We start from the raw sequence: 20,563 nt of genomic DNA on the forward strand, positions 1-20,563 counted from the left end.
GCATATCGGGTCGGGTCGAGGCCGGGCACTGCACTCTGCGCTGCGGCGCGGAACGTGCGTGCCGAATCTGAAGCCGGTGGGACGAACGGTTCTCGAGATACGCGGATTACATACACACATACACGCACACACGTACGCACACTCACAGAGACTTCTCACATTTATTGTTTGATTGGCTTAATACCACTCATTTTCAACATTGAACTATGTCATCAAGCGATACTTAGAGTTGTGTGGAAATAAGCCCCCCCCCCCCCGAAAACCGTGTATCGGGTCGGGTCGAGGCCGGGCACTGCACTCCCTGCTGCAGCGGGGAACGCGCATGCCGAAGTCTGTGCAATGCAAACCCCATTATACCTGTTGTCATAGGACCCGTTTTGACCATCTGTTTGCCTTTGTCCATTTATGCCCATATATGGAGATTCTACACATACGGAGAATCCAAACCTTGCGCGCCGGGTCGAGGCCAGGCACTGCACTACCTGCTGTGGTGGGGAACGCCGCCGCGCATGCCGAATTTGAAGCCGGTGGGACGAACGGTTCTCCAGATACGCGGATTACATACATACATACATACATATACACTCTCAGAGATTTTTTGATGTCAGAATGCCCATATATGGAGATATCTGTCTATCTGCGTCCATTTTATGCCCATATATGGAGTTCTCTGTATCTGTCTGTCTGTGTCCCTTTTATGCCCGTATATGGAGATCTTTGTGATTCTGCGTCCATTATATGCCCATATATGGAGATATCTGTCAATCTGCGTCCATTTTATGCCCATATATGGAGATCTCTGTATCTGTCTGTCTGTGTCCCTTTTATGCCCATATATGCCCATATATGGAGATATCTATCTATCTGCGTCCATTTTATGCCCATATATGGAGATGTCTGTATCTGTATGTCTGTGTCCCTTTTATGCCCGTATATGGAGATTTTTGTGATTCTGCATCCATTTTATGCCCATATATGGAGATCTCTATATGCCCATATATGGAGATATCTGTCTATCTGCGTCCATTTTATGCCCATATATGGAGATCTATGTATCTGTCTGTTTGTGTCCCTTTTATGCCCTTATATGGAGATCTTTGTGATTCTGTGTCCATTTTATGCCCATGTATGGAGATCTCTATGAGTCAGCAGAAGTGATGTCACAATGAGTCAGCGCTTGCGCAGGTTCCTCCGGAACAGCCTGATCAACAATCAGCTCCGCATACGGAGATTCTGAACCTTTTGCGGAGGTTCCGGAAACCGCATATCGGGTCGGGTCGAGGCCGGGCACTGCACTCTGCGATTGAGGAGTCATGTGATCAGTGACATCATGAAGATGTACTCTTTGGCTTGCAGAGTACATCTATGATGTCACTTATCGTCGTCGTCATGGCATCAAGCGCAAACAAATCACTCAGCACCATATATGGGGACAAAAAGGGGACATGCCCATACATGGGTATATACTGATGGCATCAGGGATCTCCATATATATAGGAATATACTGATGGCATCAGGGATCTCCATATATTGGCATATCAGCTTGCCCATATATGGGCATATACTGTACTGATGGCATCAGGGATCTCCAAATATAGGGATCTCCATATATGGGCATTTCACCTTGCCCATATGGGCATATACTGATGGCATCAGGGATCTCCATATATGGGCATATACTGATGGCATCAAGGATCTCTATTTATGGACATATCAGCATGCTCATATATGGGCATATACTGATGGCATCGGGGATCTCCATGTATGGGCACATTTCCAAAATTCCCATATATGGACATCCCTGATGTCATCAATATGACATCTCAGTTCTGACATCCTAGTCTGGCCTGGAGTCCATATTTGGGTATGGCTGACACCGAACTCCATATATGGGCATAAAAGGAACACACAAACAGATATACAGATCTCAGTAAGGGCATTAAGTGTGCTTTGTTTCTGACAGGGTAAGCAATATAGCTCTGCCCTTGGGCATAGGAAGAATGTCTCCTCTGTTCTCTGAAGTATTAATTATTACACATTTTAAGTTTATTCATAGAATATATGAGATAAATTACACCTTAACTGCGCAAAACTATGGCCAGCACCGTGTTAGGGACTAATACTGTCTGGGCTCGCAGCCGTGAAAAGCTGAGACGGTTCCCAGAGCTGTTTGCACAGTGTGCAGGAGAGGCCACGGCCTATGGGAGGTGTGTGGCAGCCACGACCACAGGCAGAGAGGAGCTGAAGAACAATCTGTGTGCCAAGGAGTTTGAGGCACTGAAAAGTTGCTTTGCAAATGCAGCCAAGAAAGGAGCAAAAATAACATGAATATTCTATGGATGGATCATCTCCAGCGGTGTGCGTGTTGTGGCTGCACAGCTGCCCCAGAACAAAATAAATTATATCGCCTCCATCGGGTGGAAACCTCATTATGTTCCAAAAGCATTACTTTTCAGGATTCAGATTCAAAAAATGGCAAAAGTAGCAGATCTACAAGCGCTAAATGCATTGCTTCGCGCCGCGTTTTGAGCTTCTAGATCTGCTACTTTTGATGCTTTTGTGTGACGATGTATCAAGTAGATAAGAAGAAGGAGATAGAGATTTCTGCTCGATAGCATCGATATAATATAGTGAGCAAATACAGGCAGCCAGCCAGGTGTTGGCCTGAAGAAAGTTCAACAACAGTTTGTCCTGAGTGATATACAAATGTGTCCATATGCTCATCAATATGGGCATATATTGATGACATCAAGCTTCTCCATATATGGTCATAAAAGGGTCAAGGACAGACACAAACAGGGATCTCCATATATTGGCATAAAAGGGACACAGACAGACTGACGGGTTCAAAGGTACTCTGACAATGGGTACAACATGTATTACACCGATATGCCCATATATAGGCATATGTGGAGATCCTGTTGTCCAGAACTGCTGATGCAACCGATATGCCCATATATGGGCAAGTCCATTAATGGGCATATCCTGTTGACATCAGGGATCTCCATATATGGGTATAAAAGAGATAAGGACTGACAGATAGAGATCTCCAAATAAGGGTCTGTCAGCAGCTGACCGCATTGTGTTGTCATGGCATCAGTGCAAACAAATCAGATGATGTCACTGATGATGACACGCTCTGACATCACTCCTGGACAGTGTGTGCGTTGAGAGAAAGAGAGAGAGTTAAATGATGACATCACTCTGACATCACAAAAGTGCATAAACAGAGAGTTAGATGACACACACATCACTCTGTGACGTCACAAGCCCACGGGTGGTTGAGAGAGACAGTCGTATTGTGTCCTTTGTTCCAGTAACATAACATGTCTTCTGTTTGGAAAAGACTACAAGTTCCCAAGAAAGCCTTCAAGTTCCAGTTTGTTGCATCCTACCAGGACCTGGTGCTGGAATGCACCAAGAAATGGCAGCCAGACAAGGTGAGGGTGGTGTGGACCCGCAGAAACAGACACGTGTGCTCCAAGCTCCACAGTTGGCAGCCTGACATCTGGCCGGTGCCAGAGAACGTTGAGATCTCCGTCACGTTGTTCAAGGGCCCCGATGCAGATGAGCTTGAGGATAAGGTCTGGACCTTTGCCATCGAGGGTGAGAGCAAGAATGGTCATCGTAAAGTGTTGGCATCAGCCGACGTAAACCTCAAGCAGTTTGCCTGCCCCATCTACTGCTGTACCGACCTGACACTGAAGCTAAAGCCTCTTTCCGTCAAAGTGGTGGAGGCCACGCTCCAACTGTCACTGTCGTGTTTCTTTGTTCGAGAAGGAAGGGCCACTGATGAGGACATGCAGAGTCTGGCCAGCCTGATGAGCATCAAACCCATGGATATCGGTAACCTTGATGACTTTAATGAGAGCAACGAGGAGGAGGACAAGGAGTCTATCACTGCTACTGGGTTAACTTCCCCACTGGAAATGAAAATGCCGCCTGTAACCCCAGTTACCCTTGCCCGTGGTGATGAGTCTCCGCGAGGCAGCAGGGCGGCAGCCAGCATCACAATAGCCAACCAGCCAGTCAGAGTGGTCAAACAGAGGAAAGCTGATCCAAGAAACATCGGGCGAAGTGATTGCATGGCCAGAGGAGAGGTGTCCTTACGGCGGGTTATCAAAGCATTCAATTCAGGACTGCGTGAAAAGAAAGATACAGAGCTGGAGGTGAAGGTGAAAGATACAGAGCTGGTGTGGAAGAGGAGAACAAATAGTGAGGATGGCGGAAACATGCAGGGAGATGAAGTGAAGGCTCTCTCTACGACAGAGAACACTACTCCAGAATGTCAGGGAGCAAGTCCGTCCCAATCACCTCAACAGAAAGAAGAGGAGGAAACGACTTCAGAAAGTCAGAGAGCAGTAGAGTCCCAATCAGCGCCTCAACAACAGGAAGAAGAGTTGAACGTGTGTCTGCAGGATGCCAGTGAGTACGTCCTGAGTCAACTGGCGGTGTTGGAAAGGGAGCAGAAACACATCAACCGCCGTGCTACCGTGGTGGACAGACGCCTGCGGCGCCTCAGGGCGACGGGAAGCGGCTGCGGCGAGGAGGAGCGACTGATTCTAGAGAAGCTCACTCTGGTCAACAAGAAGAACACCCTGGTGAACAGAGTACACCACCTGAAGCTGCTGCAACAGGAAGAGGACCTGGAGAGGAGATATGAGCTGATGAAAAGAAAACTTCGAGTGACGGCCGCCGTCGAAGACCATCTGAAGACCAGCGCTCAGCGGCAGACGGAACAGGCCCTGACGCAGGAACTGTTGTCACTGGTGGACCAGCGAGATCAGGTCATCAGAGACATTGATGCCGCGAAGAGAGCTGCGATGGAAGAAGAGGAGTGTCTCCGTCGAGGTCTGGAGCAGAGAGGGAAGGAGAAAGTAGAGAAGCAAAGGCGCACAGTTAGGGAATTCCTGTCTTCTTTTTCTTTGAGTGGTGCTCGAGCGAGCTAAGTTCCAACATCTGGTTTTGTCCGGGATCTGGTCTACATCTTGGCACAAAGTGCTGAAAAGTTTGTTGTATATTGCTCATATAGTCACATTGCAGGACACTTAAAGGGCCACTTCACCTCTGGGACAACCCGATCTTATTTTATTGTTGTTTGGGACACAATCAACACAATCCTGAGTTATTTTTTGTGTTCAATCTGTTTTTTGAGATATTTTAGTTTTTCAGCATGTACTAGTGATGCAAAATGCATCACTAGTCATGCTTAAATACCAAAATATCTAAAAGCACAGATTGAACACAAAAAATAACTCAGGATTGTGTTGATCGTGTCCCAAACAACAATAAAATAAGATAGGGTTGTCCCAGAGGTGAAGTGGCCCTTTAATGACATTAACTCTTAAATAGCACTGCTCCACACTAGGTTTTTAATTTATTTAGAAGTATAACCAAATATTCCAAGTTTTGGGTTTGAGAGTCTAAATCTAATCAAATGGTAGTCGGCGTCTCAGATGACGAATAAATAATGGACTTTGACATGAAAAAAGTTTGAAAACCACCTTACTAGAAGTTCGGCTGGGTCGCACTCAGCCTTTCACATCTAGAGTTCGGGCTGCTATGCAGCCTTCACACATACGTTGCACTGTTGCACATTGTCGATCTGATTGATTTGCTTATATTTGGAGATCTCTGTTTCTTGTCAGTCCTTGTCCATGTCCCTTTTATGCCCATATATGGAGATTCCTGATGTCATCAGTATATGGACATTTCTGTATCTGTCAGTCCTGTCCATTGATACCCATTTATGAATGAATGTCTCATATTATGAGCATGGCCCCCTTTGGGCCCATGCATGGAGCTGACTGATTTGTTTGCACCTGATGCCATGACTACACATTGAGGTTAGACAACACACTCCATATTTGGGTGTAGCTACATTGGGATCTCCTTATATGGTTATGGCTGAGTTATAGTGACATGGGCCTTCCCTTAAGCCAATTTTGATATAGGATTTTACTACTATACTTGTGGCGACATTTGGCCGTCTCAGCTATAGTAATCACACACACACGCACAGATACAGACACAGAGAGACAGGCATGTGCACACATAGATATCAAAGGGGGCTTGAGCCCCTGCCCTTTTATCCGTCTGTAAAAAGTGCCCTCTCCAGACCATGAATGCAGTTTCTACTATAGTGAAAAAAATGCAAATGCCCCCTTTCCTTTCCATGCCATACCTGAAGGCAACATTCAAGTGAATTGCCTTGTCCAAACTCTCCTGAACTTGAATGCAGCAACTTCTGTTGAAAGAATTGCCTGCTCTGTGTAGAAATCTGTTACTCACCTCACCTCTGTGAGCTTGGAGGTCTGCTATTTTCGATATTTCCAACAAAAGGCCCTTTTAAAATGTCAGCCCCCTCCTCTCAAACATTCTCTGCACGTCCCTGCAGAGAGAGAACAGACATGGGAGTATTAAAGAAGGACGAGTGAGTGTGTCTGAGAAACAGATGGGAGGATTTGATGTCCCTTCAAGAAGCACTGCATTTAACCACTTAAACCTCATGAGTCTTCAACAGGGGTCCTCAGATACACTGTAGGGGGGCCGCCAAATCTTTGTGTCATAGAGACGCTGCTTGGTTGAGAAATATGTCACACTATTAATGTATACATATTGTACACAGTCGCATGTACAGTAGATGAAAGTTGTGTCCATTACTTAACACATCGGACGCCCACGTGGTGTCAACGCGCCAAACTCTTTGATGTTTACGTGCGCCCACGACGCGTTCGACGCGTTGTTGCGACCGTCAGGGAGCAGTTTACTATGAAAACCTCCACCGGCCGTCCGTCCGTCCGTCCGTCGGTCGGTCGGTCGGTCACACGTCACACGTCATACCTTTGCCCTGCTCATATCTCCGCATCAGTATATAGGGCTTGTTTGTTTATTGTATGACATCACGCCACATCATCAGCTGTGGACTCTGTGATGTCATCGTATCGCATCAGTATATAGGGCTTGTTTGTTTATTGTATGACATCACGCCACATCATCAGCTGTGGACTCTGTGATGTCATCGTATCTCCATATATGGCCATCTCCGTATATGGAGATATAAGTCGTCCATGCCCAAGTATGGGCTGGTGAGGTCAGACTTTGTGTGATGCGTAGGTTATCTCCATATATGGAGATTCAACATTCCAGGCAATGCTCTCTTCCCTGGTGAGAATTGCCCCTTTATATAGGGCTTGTTTGTGTATTGTATGACATCACGCCACATCATCAGCTGTGGACTCTGTGATGTCATCGTTTCTCCATATATGGCCATCTCCGTATATGGAGATATAAGTCGTCCATGCCCAAGTATGGGCTGGTGAGGTCAGACTTTGTGTGATGCGTAGGTTATCTCCATATATGGAGATTCAACATTCCAGGTGTAACTATGGCTACCCGTATGACGTGAGAGGTGGAGGTTGTGATATTTGTGGAGATAAGCGACCAACGGTCGCTTATCTCCCGATTAGGGAGTCTTACTGGTACAGTAAACTATACTGTACTGTAGCTACTGCACTTGGCTACCGCGGTGATGAAACAAACTCCATTTCCCAACATGCAGCGCGCAATTACGTCACCCGGACGTGCTGTCTGTCTCGTTGACTTCCTGTTTAGCGGCTGCACAAAAATGCTGTTTTCTCCGGATTCTCTTCCTTTTTTCATTTTTTTCTCAAAACGGCAGCCTCTTCTACCTGCCGTAACACTGTGGCTTAGAATTGATAAAAAACGGTCCTGACTGAAAGAAAAGATTTTCGCGAAATAAACAGGACATACTCGGATTACATTTACTCGGATTACTTTTCTTGCCAGTACTCTCGCCGGTAGGTAAAATGACGCGTTGCCATGGGCACCAGCAAATTAAAACGTCAAAACCACGTGGGCGTTTAATGTGTTAATTTTTAGGCAATTTTACTTTGCATGAGTATTTCCAATTTCAATTATTCTACAGTTACTCCACTACATCTCAAAGGCAAATGATGTACTTTACTCCATTATAATTGTTTGTTTTATTTACTAGTTACTTACTAATTGTTTGTTTTATTTACTAGTTACTTTGTAGATTTTGATTATTATTACAAAACCTCTTCAGACCATCTACAAGCTCACAAGGCAATGCTTTGCGACACATTGTGAGCTTGTAGATCTGCTATTTTCAAAGGATTCGTATACTTTTGACAACTTGTGAAATGGGACCTTCTGCACAATGAGCCCTTTTACTTTTGGTACTTTTAAGTATATTTTGATGCCAATACTTTTGTACTTTCACTCAAGTAAATTCTGAATAACGAACATGTACAATAGGGTATTGATACGTTTACTTAAGTAAAACATGTGAGTGCTTCTTCCGTCACTGAAGAAAACTGCAACAAGGAGTTGATCCCAGTCTAGGATAATAAAGCCTGTACAAGTGAAGTGGTTAAAGTCACAGGTACAACAATGCTAACTGTACCATCTTCTCCTCTTTCACAGCTGTCACCCCTCTTCCACTCCATTTCCCCCCTCGCACCCCTTTCTCACACACCTTTTCTTTTCGCTCCCACGCAGTGAGACCCTACAGGTCCATTTCTACACTTTATTTCTACACTAACACTGTGGATTCCGCTGTTCTCCAACACCTGCTAATGAGGGTTTATGCTCCTCTTGCATGTGTTTTTGTATGACTGCTTGTGCTTATTGCTTATCACACTGGTTGTCAACGCACGCACGCGCGCGCGCACGTACGCACGCACACACACACACACACACACATAATAATCATGTATTATGTCCACATAAGAGATATATACTGTATAATTGAAGGACACAAATATGACATATGCTGTCAAAAGTGTCGGCAGATCTTGGACAAATAACCACAAACCCTTCAAGTAACAGCATCTTCACCATATTTGGCGGCTACCTATAGATAGCCTCTTTCAGAAAGAGGCATATTTTTTTGGGGGGCTTTTCTGCTTTTATTGATCGTACACAGTAGAGACACGCAGCACAGGCCGTCGGGCTCGAACGCTGCCTATATGTGGTATGTGCCTTAACCACTAGCCTTAACCACTAGCCTTAACCACTAGGCCAGTGGCAGCCCATCAAGCTTAGTTTTTGTGAGCTTATGGTTACAATGTGCGCTGGTGGACCAAAATGGTACTGGGGGAACAGTGGAGCGACCGGCACCCGGTGGTCAAAAGGTTGAGAACGGTTACGTACAGGGACGTGCTGGGCCCCTGATTCAGCCCGGGAAAAAGAATTGGAGAGGCCCTCATTGCGCGCTATAGAGAGAGATATAGTAGCTGCAGATCATGACAAGTGACAAGCCAGTGGGCCAATTACATTAGTTATATTTCGTCGTTGTCGGGTGGAAACCATGTCCAAAACCGTTTGTTTTGTATTTATCATTTAAAAAATGATTTAAACTAGTGAAAACAGCACTAGTTTCGTCTGTTTTCACTACTTTTGTGCAAACAGTTTAGTTTTTACTTTTGTGCAAACAGTTTAATTTTTTCCTAATGGCTGGCCTGGACCGGCCGGGAATGAACCGGACGTTCGGGAGTTGTCCCGCTTTTCCCAATGGCCAGCACGTCCCTGGTTACGTACAGTGTCTGTTTACTGTACTGTATCCGACACGAAGGGCTTTGTGTGTGTGTGTGTGTGTGTGTGTGTGTGTGTGTGTGTGTGTGTGTGTGTGTGTGTGTGTGTGTGTGTGTGTGTGTGTGTGTGTGTGTGTGTGGGATGACAGAGGGCTGAAGTGAACACAGTTCTATTCTCTTCCATGCCTTTGTGTCAGTGTATTTCTGCACCTCTTCTTCTGCCTGCATTGGCACGGCAGTCACGAAGCAAGTGTGGGCGTTTGTGCGTGGTCGTGTGTGTCCGTTTTATCTCTCTCTCTCTCTCTCTCACTCTCTATCTCTGTGTGTGTGTGTATGCATGCGTGCGTGCGTGTGTGCTTGCCACCAAGAAGTGTCATAATATGAACAAAACCTTATTATATAATAATCAAGTCAGGGGAATTTGAATTGAGGATGCAGGACAAATTGGCCCAGTTGTGATTATACTCCGGGCCAGACAAAGAGACAGGCACAGGGACATCAATGAACACAGGTTAGCTGGCTTTGTTCAAAACAGAGAAGTCCCTGGTCCAGTGGAAATGAGTCTTCTTCATAGAAGTTGTTTTGGTGATGCTAAAATATTTATTTGATATATCCTCTCTTCCTCTGCCTCGCGTAGGAAGCGGTAACGGGTAAGGTGCTGCATGCAGTATGCAGAGAAGCTAAACATATCGTTGCTCCTAAATCCATATTCAAAAGTAGCAGATCCGCAACTCAAAACACAGCATGAAGCGACACGTTTTGGCCAGGGGTCAACCCCCCCAAATAATCATATTGGAACTGGGGAACGTGGAATTGTAGTCATTTCATTTAGTTTAATGAGAGACGAAGTTAAAAATTGTGAAAACAGAAGATCTACAAGCTTTGATTTTGGGGGTCCTTGACATGAAAAAAATTTGAGCACCACTGACACAGCAACATACGTTTTTTCAGAAAACAGTTAGGATTTAGAAGACATTTGTAGACTATAGAATCCCCTCAGGACTTGGGTTAAGACGTGAGCGAGGACTAAGGAGTATACGTGTACCAGACTATCGGAGAAGGAATACTATGAGCAATCATCACTTGAAAGCGCCCATGTCGAGCCTCCATTGACGATGATCTTATCAAAAGCGAGGCCACAATAAGAGACTATAGCGATGCACTCAGAGAGAGATGACACATCAAGCTCCACACGCTGCATCACCGTCTCGCTACGAGACAAAGACTCACACACACAAAGCTGACTGACTGCTAATAAGCAGCTGGATTAGTCACAGGCCAGATCCAGACATCTATAATGAAAAGTGATGACTCATCACTAAACCACAGTTTTGTGGGGTCTGTTTTTAGATTGAAAATAACTTGGCGTTTGAACACTTAAACCTCCAGCATCCCTATTCTGGGGGGGAACATGACGTGTTTATTGTTGGTGAAGAGACTTGGTGTAGACTGAAAAGATGCACCGAGTACAGTACAATGTAATGTCCATTTCACTAAGTCTACCCCTGTGGGAGAGAGGGAGAGAGAGAAAGGGAGAATATCGTTGTTGTCGGGTGGAAACTTCGTATGTCCAAAACCGTTTGTTTTGTATTTATCATTTTTAAAATGATTTAAACTAGTGAAAACACCGCGAGGCGTTGTGTGCTTGTAGATCAGCTGTTTTCACTACTTTTGTGCGATGACCTTGTATGATGAAGCGGTGCTTTACTTTGCGAAAAGGTTTACAAATTTGAAACTTGGGAGATACAAGGTTTCTGCCCGACAGTGACGATATGGGGATATGGGGGGAGTCCTGGCTGTGAAGAAGACCTTGGCTTTGCACTGCTTGTTAAACTGACACACAGAGGAGCCAAATGAAATAAGGATGTCACAAGAAAAGATTGAGGGAACAGTAAAACTGTATGACAGTATATGGGAGCTAGAGAGAGAGAGGGGGGGGGGGTGGAAGGCAAAAGGGAGAGTTGGACAGACAGAAAGAGAGAGAGAGAGAGAGAGAGAGGAGAGAGAGAGAGAGAGAGAGAGAGAGAGAGAGAGAGAGAGAGAGAGAGAGAGAGAGTTAAAGACAGGGATTCAGTGACCCGTACAAGGCAAAAGGTAGAGATGCTTAAAATGCAGAGATTAGAAGAGCGAAAGGGGAGCTAGATTAAGGATGGGATGATACGCGATATTAGCGTTTATCGTGATAAAAAACACTCACAATGGGGCGCCCGCTGGCCTAGTGGTCAAGGCGCATATCACATACAGGCTATGATGCCTGCTGGCGTCACCGGTTCGATTCCCGATCCGGACGACCTTTGCCACATGTCATTCCCCATCTCTCTCCCCATTTCCTGTCAGCCTACTATCCTATCAAATAAAGACAAAAAGCCCCAAAAAAAAAAACAAATCTTAAAAAACAAAAAACACTCACGATAATCGTATCGTGGAGATTTAATTTATTGTGATATCGTCCTCCTTCATGCACTGGGATCAATTCACCTTTTATTTGCCGAGCTCAGCGAGCTGCATAATTGGTACCATTTACCTCCTCTATTGGTAAAACGTACCTAATAATATACGTACTTGATAGTCCTTTTTTCCACTCTCTACCAATTCTCTCACAACTTTGCTCACAGCTTGTAGATCTGCTATTTCTTTGGCAAATGTTCCGCCCCAGGATAATGGATATTGGGGATATTAACACATCTGGTGCCAACCCCGAGTTTCCCGAGTTTGTATTGATACCAACGCTGTGCCAACCCCGAGTTTCCCGAGTTTGGGCCGTTTTTGAAAAAAAAAAAAGAAAAAAAAAATCAAATTTTTTTTTTTCAAAAAGATTTTTTGGACCTCCAGAAATGTATTAGGCATGATCGCGATCGCGAAATTGCATGTTTAACCCCCATACCAACCCATTCTTTCAAACATGGCAGCCATGTTTGTTTACATCTGAAGAAAACATAATGGCCCATAAATCATGAATGCCTGAACGGATTTCCAAGCGGATTTTTTTGTTTGAAAGCTGTGAACAGCATCTACACACGTGGTGCATCATCTAGGCATGGGCGTGCACTTTTTACACAATTGCACAATTACATGGAAGTCTATGGTAACCATGGCAACGCGAGACATTGAAGAGAAAAAATCATTGCAACATAAGTGTTAATTATATTATATTATTATTATATTGATTACTGTATAATGTCGTAAATCGCAATTTCTTTGGTCACAATAATCGTGATATGAAATGTTCATGTCGTCCCATCCCTAAGCTAGATTAGAAATACAGCGATTGACAGAGAGAAGGCAAAGGGGAGGGGGGGACAGAGACAGAAACCAAGACTGACAGGAAGCTAATGAGCAGTGTGCCAGTGTGATACGGATGGGAGGAACGTAGAGAAGTCGAGACGCAGGGAGGGAGGGCAGAAAACGACAGAGGCAGACTTTAATCTAGAGTCTGTTTCATGGTGAAGGTAAAAAAAGGAATGTTAAAACACAGGCAGGAATTTACTGGAACCAGTGCAGCGCACAAAATGGCGTCAGAGAGAAGAGACAGGAGGAGGGGCGGGAGGGGGAGAGAGAGAGAGAAAGAGAGAGAGAGAGAGAGAGAGAGAGAGAGAGAGAGAGAGAGGCCAGGGGAAGGAAGGAAGCTGGGTTTAGATGCTCATTAAGCTAACAAGCGTCGTATCTTGTTTCCCGTCTAATGGCCGAGGATGTTGTTATATAAGTCAGTGATTCGCAACCTTTTTTCAAACGTTTGTACATCACTCTCAAGAGTTGCAGACCTGTAAGGGTCCATTTGCATGTTGGGAAACAGGCGATATACAGTCGAGCAGCCCTCTTTGCGCTATAGCGGATAGCGTGTAGCTCTCCGAGCGTGTTCGGGGTTCGAGCCGTATGCGCAGTGCGTCCCCACGCACTGCGCACGCACACACACACACACACACACACACACACACACACACACACACACACACACACACACACACACACACACACACAATACTCAAGCAGAGGCCGCAGCGCGCTATGGTGTGAAATGTATTTCACAGGCTGACATGCTTCCCTGAATCACTCTATAACTGTTGCCATGGAGACCCTTTGGTAGGATATCTTCTCCAGATAACACTTTTAATAGCTCACCTTTAGTCCTGTTTTAAAAGATAACGTCTGCTGTTTATCCACTCTAGAAGATCTAACCTTTAGTCCTGTTGTAAAGGGATAGTTCAACCCCAAAATGTTTCTTTTTTCTTACTCGCCTCATCTACTTGAATTCATACGGTATTTTATGAATCATTTTGGTCACATTCCTAAGCCAATAATTTGAGAAGGCTTTTTGTGTCTCCATAGGGAACAAAGCAGGCTCTTTGTGTCTCCATGGGGAACCACTGCTGGTCATCAAATTATTTAGCCTTTAGTCCTGTTTTAAGAGATAAAGTCTGGAATTTATCCACTATCCAGTCTAGGAGAACTACTGGCTTAATCCAGCTTAACAACTTAAACCCCACACTTTGTTGAGTAGAGTCCCTCAGGACTCTATACTTTCTGTTCTCGCTCTACATTAATTATCGTATTTGATCGGTTGACAAGCTCACAATGCGCTGCTTACCCCCAAATGACTTCCGCTATCAATTACTCAGCCCACGAAGCGGGGACGTGCAGAGAATGTTAAAGAGGCAGGGGCTGACATTTCTAAAAGGGCCTTTTGGTGAAAATATCGAAAATAGCAGACCTCCAAGCTCATAACGCACGCGTCATTCTCTTGAATGCTGCCTTCAGGTATGGCATGGAAAGAGGGCATTTCTTTCACCATAGTGAAAACTGCATTCATGGTCTGGAGAGGGCACTTTTTACAGAACGATAAAAGGGCGGGGGCTCAAGCCCCCTTTGATGTCTATGTGTGCATGTGCCTGCCACAAAGTCTTGAATTCATTGGTGTTTTTTTTGTCCCATTCCTGAATGAAGAGAATATCTGATGAATTGAAGAAAACTAGGGGTTCATAAACTGCAAATTTCAAAGTGTTGGAGGTTATATAAACAGATTCTTTTAGTTTTGCGGAGGCGAGCGTGGGTCTCAAAGAGAATAAAACACAAAGAAAACAAAGGAACGTAACATTTTGCTAGGCATTGTGGGACATTGAGATCCTGTCTGGAAAAAGAGGTGCTAATCAGTGTTTGTAAAACAGCTGAATGGCTGATTTCTCTGGTTGTGTTGTTTTCATCCCAAAATAATTACTCAATCGAATTAACCGATATCCATATATAATTATTTTGGTAAGATTCTCTGCTTTCAAATGAAATGAAAGAACACAAATTATTAAAAAAAAACTGCTTTAGACGCGTATACCAATTAGTCTAATGAAGAAAATACATTATTTAGTGTTTACTCAAAAAAACGTTAAAATCCTCAGTGTTTATTTAACTCTGAGAGTGTACAAATGGAACCAAAATGGACCTGTGAGACGAAAAGAAAACCACAGTCATGGTTGAAGATTACCTCTTTCTCACTGACAGCAGCCAAACACGCACGCACGCACGCACGCACGCACGCACGCACGCACGCACGCACGCACGCACGCACGCACGCACACACACACACACACACACACACACACACACACACAGGTTTGCAATTGCTACTTTGTGGGGACATTACACATAGTCTACTATCTTTGTGGGGACATTCCATTCATTTTGAACCCTAACCCTAACCCTAACCCTGATGCTCTGTCCAGACCAGCGAATTAGCGAAAGCGACGTGAATAAGCGAACCAAAAAGGCGAAGAATTCGCCATTCGCCCTTTTCCATACACACCAAAAAGCGACGCGAATATGCGTATAATATTCGCTTAATTCGCCTAAAAACGAGGGGGCGATATCTGCCTGTAGCCACAGGAGAAAGGAGAAGCAAGGAGAGAGAGGAGAGAGGAGACAGGGAAACAAATAAAACAATGGAAACTACATCCTCAAGTGATGATGACCTGGCCGTGGTTGTTAGCCTATTAAATAAGAAAAGGAACAGAAGAGACAAGTGACAACACGCGTTCTCCGTTCCCCCTCCCCTCAGCTCCGGCCGGGGGCAGAGTAGACAGGGTCGGTCAGTGTTTTATCATAGCCGGGTCGGAATGGCCGCATCACCCTCGGAATAAGGGGCTGTCAATCATTATGTGTATTAACCGAGAGGACCCAAGAGGACCCGTACTGTGTGTGTACTTTCTGCTTTTTTATGCAAACTGTAAAGCAATCAATCAATGTGTGTGTGCGCGCTGGCGTGCGCTATAAGGAACGAACTACTGGAGTTCTGTTTAACGTGTGTGCTGTGTTTAGGCTGGCCTGACCTAGGATCATGGTCTGTTAGCCGTGAGGCAGCGAGATGAATGGCTTTGTAACAGTGAGATGATAATGCTGGTCTAGGATCAGTTTAACAGCAGGGGGAAAAGATCTTGGTGCGTGCGTAATGCATGCGTGATGCAGCCTGCTGCCAGGATGATGAGAAAGCAGCCGCGACCGCGTACAAGTTAAACCATGACTTCCCTCTCTGTAGTTAGAAAATAGCCTAAAAGTATTCCTTTTAATCTCTGGCTTTTGTTTCGATCTTAATATTATAGATTCCTTGGTAGCCTTCTTCTGCCTGTCAATCAGTTAACAGCGCACGCTGCACGGCTGCAGTGAGTTACATGAAAGAGGGTTTTAATAATGATTAAATGGTCGTGTCTCTCGGAAATAAAAGGATTTCGGGACAACATGTCACGGGTTTCGGTCTGTAAAAAAGAAAGTCAGTGTAAAGTAACTAAAAGTAGCCTACATTTAGGTCTACTTGAGTAGCCTGTACTTGTAGGTATTTGTACTTGAGTCTAATTTCCAGTACTTTCCTTCTAATCCACTCATTTCGGATCCTATTGTAGGCTATTTAATTAATACCCAGCGATTTATTTTAAAACATTAGTCTTTTTGCAGATATAAAGTAGCCTACAATAACAAACACATAAACCATGCTTTTACCGGTAAGACATTCGAGTAGGCTACTTTTTCCAAGCAGCCACGCAGACGAGACACGGAAAAGGAGAAAGACACTGTTCCCCTCGGCCTCAATGTAACGTGAAGGTCCCTCCACCATTCTCTCTCTCTGTCTTGAAATAGGGTAGAGTGAGCTTACTTTGATACAGAGAGAGAGAGGAATTCGCCTTTGAACGTTCGCTAAATTCGACACAAGGGCGAATAAAAAACAGACGCCTTTTCGCTTTTTCGAAATTCGCGTTTGGTGTGGATGCTTCCATTGACTTTATAAGGTTTTTAAAAAAAGGCGAATTATACGCTAATTCGCTATTCGCCAATTCGCCCTCAGTGTGTACGGACCTTGACCCTTAACCTAACCCCTAAACACCTTGTGGGGACCCACAAGGTATTGTGCAAGGATTGTACTATCTTTGTGGGGACATGAGGTCCCCACAAAGTAGTAATTCCCTGTCCACACACACACACGCACACTTGGCATTGCACACAGTCTAGTGGTCACTGACCTTTTGGTTGGCAACAAGTAAACATTCCTTCATTTGCGCGTGTGTGTGTGTGTGTGTGTGTGTGTGTGTGTGTGTGTGTGTGTGTGTGTGTGTGTGTGTGTGTGTGTGTGTGTGTGTGTGTGTGTGTGTGTGTGTGTGTGTGTGTGTGTGTGTGTGTGTGTGTGTGAAATGACATAATTGGAGCTTGTTAATTGCCACCATCATGGCCTGTCCTCTGTCTGTCGGCTGCAGTTAGCAGCTTTAGCTCGTTAGCTAGTCCATTGACTCTCAGTGGGTGTTGCTCTTGGCTGCAGGCTTACAATGGTGACAATGACCAAGGCATTGCATGTTGTTGTTTTGGTTTGGAAGTAAGCACTGGTCTAAAGTAACTGGTCTTTACATGTACTCAAATACTGTACTTTTACTTTACGACCCTTCTACAAGCTCAATGAGCTTGTAGATCTGCTATTTTCTAAATATCTTTATACATTTGATGCATAATGAGTACTTTTACTCCTGGTACTTAAAGTATATTTTGATGTGGATACTTTTGTACTCTTACTCAAGTAGGAATATAGTACTTCTACTTGTAACAGAGTATTTCTACATCGCAATATTGACTTAATATTTAATACTTAAGTAAAACATTTGAGCCACGCTGCAATCTTGTCTATCTGCTATTTTTGAGAACCAATAAAACACTGATCTAAATCCTAGGAGTTATATGAAAAACACACACATAATGACATAATTAATAACTCCTTAACTAACCAAATTGTGAATGGCCTAACTATTAGCCTTACCTATTTATTGGGACAGTTATTATAAATTATTACCAGTAGCTCAATGTTTGGTAAATATATAATGGTAGTATGACGACTGCACTGTGCGGCACTACACAAACTCACACGCATGCATGCACACACACACACACACACACACAGGCACACGTACACGGCACGCGCACACACACCACACACACACACACACACACACACACACACACACACACACACACACACACACACACACACACACACACACACACACACACGTGCAATCTCCCCCATCCATCTGGACAGGAACACAATGTGTTGACATTGCCTTGAACCTTTTAAATGATGGAAGGAGAGATTCACCTTGTCAGAGAGAGAGGGAGAGAGAGAGAGAGAGAGAGAGAGGCACCGGCTTCAAATGCTATCAATCCATTCAAAGGGAATTTGTCATGTGTAATAAGAGCCTTGAATGGTGAGAGTAGCTGGCATTTTACCCGGTAGGTGTTTGTCATTATTCTGTGGGTTGATAATGGCTTTTGCTATTTTATCCCAGCTACTGCTATTGAAAACGAAACTTAAGCTCAGTAGGTGTTTTGTCATCATTCTGTGGCCGAAAATGTCACGTTGTTTTAGCGCTGGTTCAAATCTGGGGAGGGGAGAAAATTATAATAATGACATTATTTAAATGTACTTTTCTCCGTGGCAAATATATGATAAGGTTATATGAATATGGGCATTGTATGGCTCAACAGTTTAAAGTTTGTTACAGTTGCTATGGCAACCATAACAACGTGATTTCTTTTTGTTTATGTTTCTTTAAATTAATTCCCCTCCAATCCACAAAATGCAGCTTCTGGGTGATTCCCCACGGGATAAATAAAGGAATCTATCTATCTATCAATCAATCAATCAATCAATCAATCAATCAAACAAGTTTATACAACACAGCTTTTTTTTTTTTGTAATCTTTTTCGAACTTGTTAGAGTCTGTTTAGACACTTCTCTTAATATACAAAGGAGTATGGTAGTCTACTGGTTGAGACGCTTGACCTGCAATCTTTCTACTTTTCCGCAGGGCAGAGGTTCAATTCCCAGAAGGGGTTGTGAATGGAACATAATTATTTGAGCACATAGTTTCCACATTCGCTTTTTTTTGCTCAAAGGGGCTTTTCTAAATATATGTTATATAAATATTGGTCCATAATACGGTTTTATATAGGTTTTACACTAAACAACCACTCGGATATTCATGATTATTCTGTCCAAAGAAATCACAATTTACAATATTATCGCGATAATCCTATCCTAACATCCATTATCCTGGGGAGGAACATTAAACATGCTAATTTAATTGTTTTATTGGCTATATAGACTATTCTATATCATCCCTAGCCCATTGGTTCTCAAAGTGGGGTCCGGGGACCCCCAGGGGTCCTTCAGGGAGTTCCAGGGGATCCCCAGCTAAATGATAGTTAGGAACCAAATGGACCCTTATGGGTCTGTAACTCAGAGAGTGTAACTCAGCTAGCCTACACTCTCCGAGTTCAATTAATATTGATTTTACAATAATAAATGGGGTCATAGAGATTAAATGGGGGGTCCGTAGCCTAATGGAAAAGCAAACTAGGGGTCCTTGAAATTAAAATGGTTGGGAAAATCGGCTGAAAAAATCTTCTCTTATGGGGGTCCCCGGCATTACATTGACTCAGTTCCACAGATAGGCTACATGTTGTGAAAACAGCAGATCTACAAGCTTGCTTGCAAAGGCATTGCCATTTTTGAGACGCCATTTTATTATTCTGCTCCAGGATTCTGGCTACCCCCCCCAAATCACATGTGCGAAGTCCGAATATGCAGGTTTTATTTCGATGCACCATCGTCTGTACGACAACCAGAAGTGCCTCAAATAGCCACTTCCTGGTGTGTTTCAGGCAGTTCCCGGAAGTAACCCTGGAATTTTACCACTTCCCTAGACTAATTTTGGGACGCAGAGTTGAATGGTACCAGTCTTATGTCTTTATAACAACCGGAAGTGCCTCAAATAGCCACTTCCTGGTGTGTTTCAGGCAGTTCCAGGTCAGTAGGTGTTCCGATATATTTTTTATCCAAAACTACACGTAATTTTAGCCCTAAGCTTGAAATTAGTAAGGCGAATATCCTATTGTGATTTTATAGTAATTAAAAGAATGCTAACCCTAGCGTCGCACAGCGAATGTCGCAACGAAACGAAACACATATCAAAGCGTGCGTCTCAATGCGCTCTAAAACATACTAAAAGATGAGCCCATGAAATGCATTGGTTCGTGAATAAAAGCCAACCCTAGTTAGCCTAGGGTTAGCCTTTTAGCCTTAATAACTCAGAGACGATAAGATATCAGAACTCCGTTTTGAGATATGTTGTAGTGCTTTCCGAGACGAACATTTTGATATCTCATATGTCCCTCTACGACATTCTTATCCCTGGGATCTCCAATTTCACAAGGGTCATAGAGTGTATACCCCTTAGAGCCCTTTGGCCAGCAAACCAAAGTTACCAATCAACTCACAGGAGTGTTTGTGTGCGAGGAGAGTTATATAGGCTTGTTCGTCTCTGCGATACGAACACGCTGATGTGTCTATCATCTCTCTACGACATTCGTGTACGGAGTAAAACGTACCCCTAGTTGGAATTAGGGTTAGCCCCCTAGGGGTCGCTCAGAAATGACACACACATCAATGCGTCCGTCTCGGTGAG

The 20,563-nt window shown here is 44.1% G+C and overlaps 2 protein-coding genes across 2 annotated transcripts in view; both read left to right on the forward strand.

Moving 5' to 3' along the window:
• The window catches only part of ece2a (endothelin converting enzyme 2a), a gene marked incomplete at both ends in the record, with an annotated part of 208,893 nt that overhangs the window by 95,695 nt on the left and 92,635 nt on the right, over positions 1 to 20,563 (forward strand). The window lies entirely within an intron of this gene.
• On the forward strand, positions 2,095 to 2,328 carry LOC308286050 (NADH dehydrogenase [ubiquinone] 1 alpha subcomplex assembly factor 8-like; the record flags this gene model as incomplete). The annotated part of the gene is made up of 1 exon (XM_080727012.1): positions 2,095 to 2,328. The coding sequence occupies one exon, from the start codon at positions 2,095 to 2,097 to the stop codon at positions 2,326 to 2,328; it is 234 nt and encodes a 77-aa protein (XP_080583138.1).

The sequence above is a fragment of the Nannobrachium achirus genome (assembly GCF_963921795.1).
Source record: "Nannobrachium achirus genome assembly, chromosome: 5".
Taxonomy (NCBI): domain Eukaryota; kingdom Metazoa; phylum Chordata; class Actinopteri; order Myctophiformes; family Myctophidae; genus Nannobrachium; species Nannobrachium achirus.